This window comes from Onychomys torridus, unplaced genomic scaffold (genome assembly GCF_903995425.1).
Source record: "Onychomys torridus unplaced genomic scaffold, mOncTor1.1, whole genome shotgun sequence".
Classification (NCBI taxonomy): domain Eukaryota; kingdom Metazoa; phylum Chordata; class Mammalia; order Rodentia; family Cricetidae; genus Onychomys; species Onychomys torridus.
Genome location: NW_023411600.1, coordinates 42,724 through 44,175, shown reverse-complemented (window position 1 = coordinate 44,175; position 1,452 = coordinate 42,724). Strand labels below are relative to the sequence as shown.

The following is a 1,452-nucleotide window of genomic DNA, read 5'->3' as shown; positions in this document are numbered from 1 at the left end:
TTATAGCTCATTTCCAGCTACTTCAGCAATAGTTCCAGTCCCATAGATTTAAAAAATATTTATATCATAATGAGTTACTACAGTTTGTCCTATTTCAGTTTCTTAAAAAAATAATCATGTCAGTGGAGGTGGTCACTGGTAAACAAATGGTCAAGTGTATGGTATGGTGTACTCTAAGGGCATCCTGAATCAGGATCACTTCTTCCCAGAAGTCCTTTTGACAAGTTGACAAACACCCTGTAAGACTGTGAAATGACAGACAAAATTTTGGACAGTCAGAATGATTATTTTTGTATAAGTCTCCAGGCTAATCTCTTCATCTCAATCACAGGGCAGCTTCCTCTTCTCCAGGTTTTCTCAGGATGTGGTTGAAACACTGTGTCACTCTACAGTAATAGACCGCAGAATCCTTTGGTGTCAGGCTGCTGAGCTCCATGTAGGCTGTGCTGGAGGATGTGTCTGCAGTCAGTCTGGCCTTGTCCTTGAACTTCTGATTGTAGTTAGTATCATTATTTTCAGGATCAATTCTTCCAACCCACTCTAGGCCCTGACTAGGCCTCTGCTTCACCCAGTTCATATATTCATCAGTGAAGGTGTAGCTAGAAGCCTTGCAGGACAACTTCACAGAGGAACCAGGCCTCTTCAACTCAGGAACAGACTGCTGCAGTTGGACCTGGGAGTGGACACCTGTGGAGAGAAAGACAGAGTGGATATCATTGTCACCTCAGTCCCTGTTCCTTCTTCAGGTTTAGAACTGGAAAGCCCCTTACCTGTAGTTACTAACAAGAGGAAGAGGATGATCCAGCTCCATCCCATAGTGAGGACCTGTGTGTTCAGTGACTGTGGAGAGGACACTGATCATATGTTGTTCAGGCATGTGGACTTTCTTGTATTTACTACCTTAGACTCAAGTAATTTGCATATTAATGAGCAGGACACTTCTTAAATGAACACCTAGTTTAGCTGGAGAAGAAAAGAAGCAGAGGATACCTGGGTCAGGCAGCAGGATACTCTAATCCTCTCTGAGGAAATGTATAACACACTCCTTACCTGAGGCCTGTGCACGAAGCTGAGGAAATAACATCAGGACCTAAGCTCTCAATAGATTGCAGGCCTGAGTCAGTTGCTCTACTTTGTGATCAGGTTATCTGATTGATTGATGGTGGTTGTGATGATGATGATGATGGTGATAATGATGATGATGATAGTGGTGGGAACCTTAAAACCTGCTAAGTTTGAAATTTACAATTGCCTTTCAGATATATGCAGTTGATATTTGCCTTTCCAACAGATTATATACTAAGAAACTCATCCAAGTCCCCTAAGTAAATATACTTGAGATATATTTGCACAATGATTATTGTAGTGACATCACAATAGCTAACTTATAGAAATAAACTATGTACTGTCCACAGAGGATTTTTATCAAGAATACATGTTTATATAAACAAT

At 40.9% G+C, this 1,452-nt stretch overlaps 1 gene segment (V, D, J or C); it reads right to left on the bottom strand.

Moving 5' to 3' along the window:
• Positions 1 to 325: 325 nt before the first annotated feature.
• LOC118575245 lies at positions 326 to 822 on the bottom strand. The segment is given in 2 exon segments: positions 326 to 687; positions 771 to 822. Coding segments are annotated over 2 exon segments (408 nt in total).
• Between the last annotated feature and the right edge of the window lie 630 nt (positions 823 to 1,452).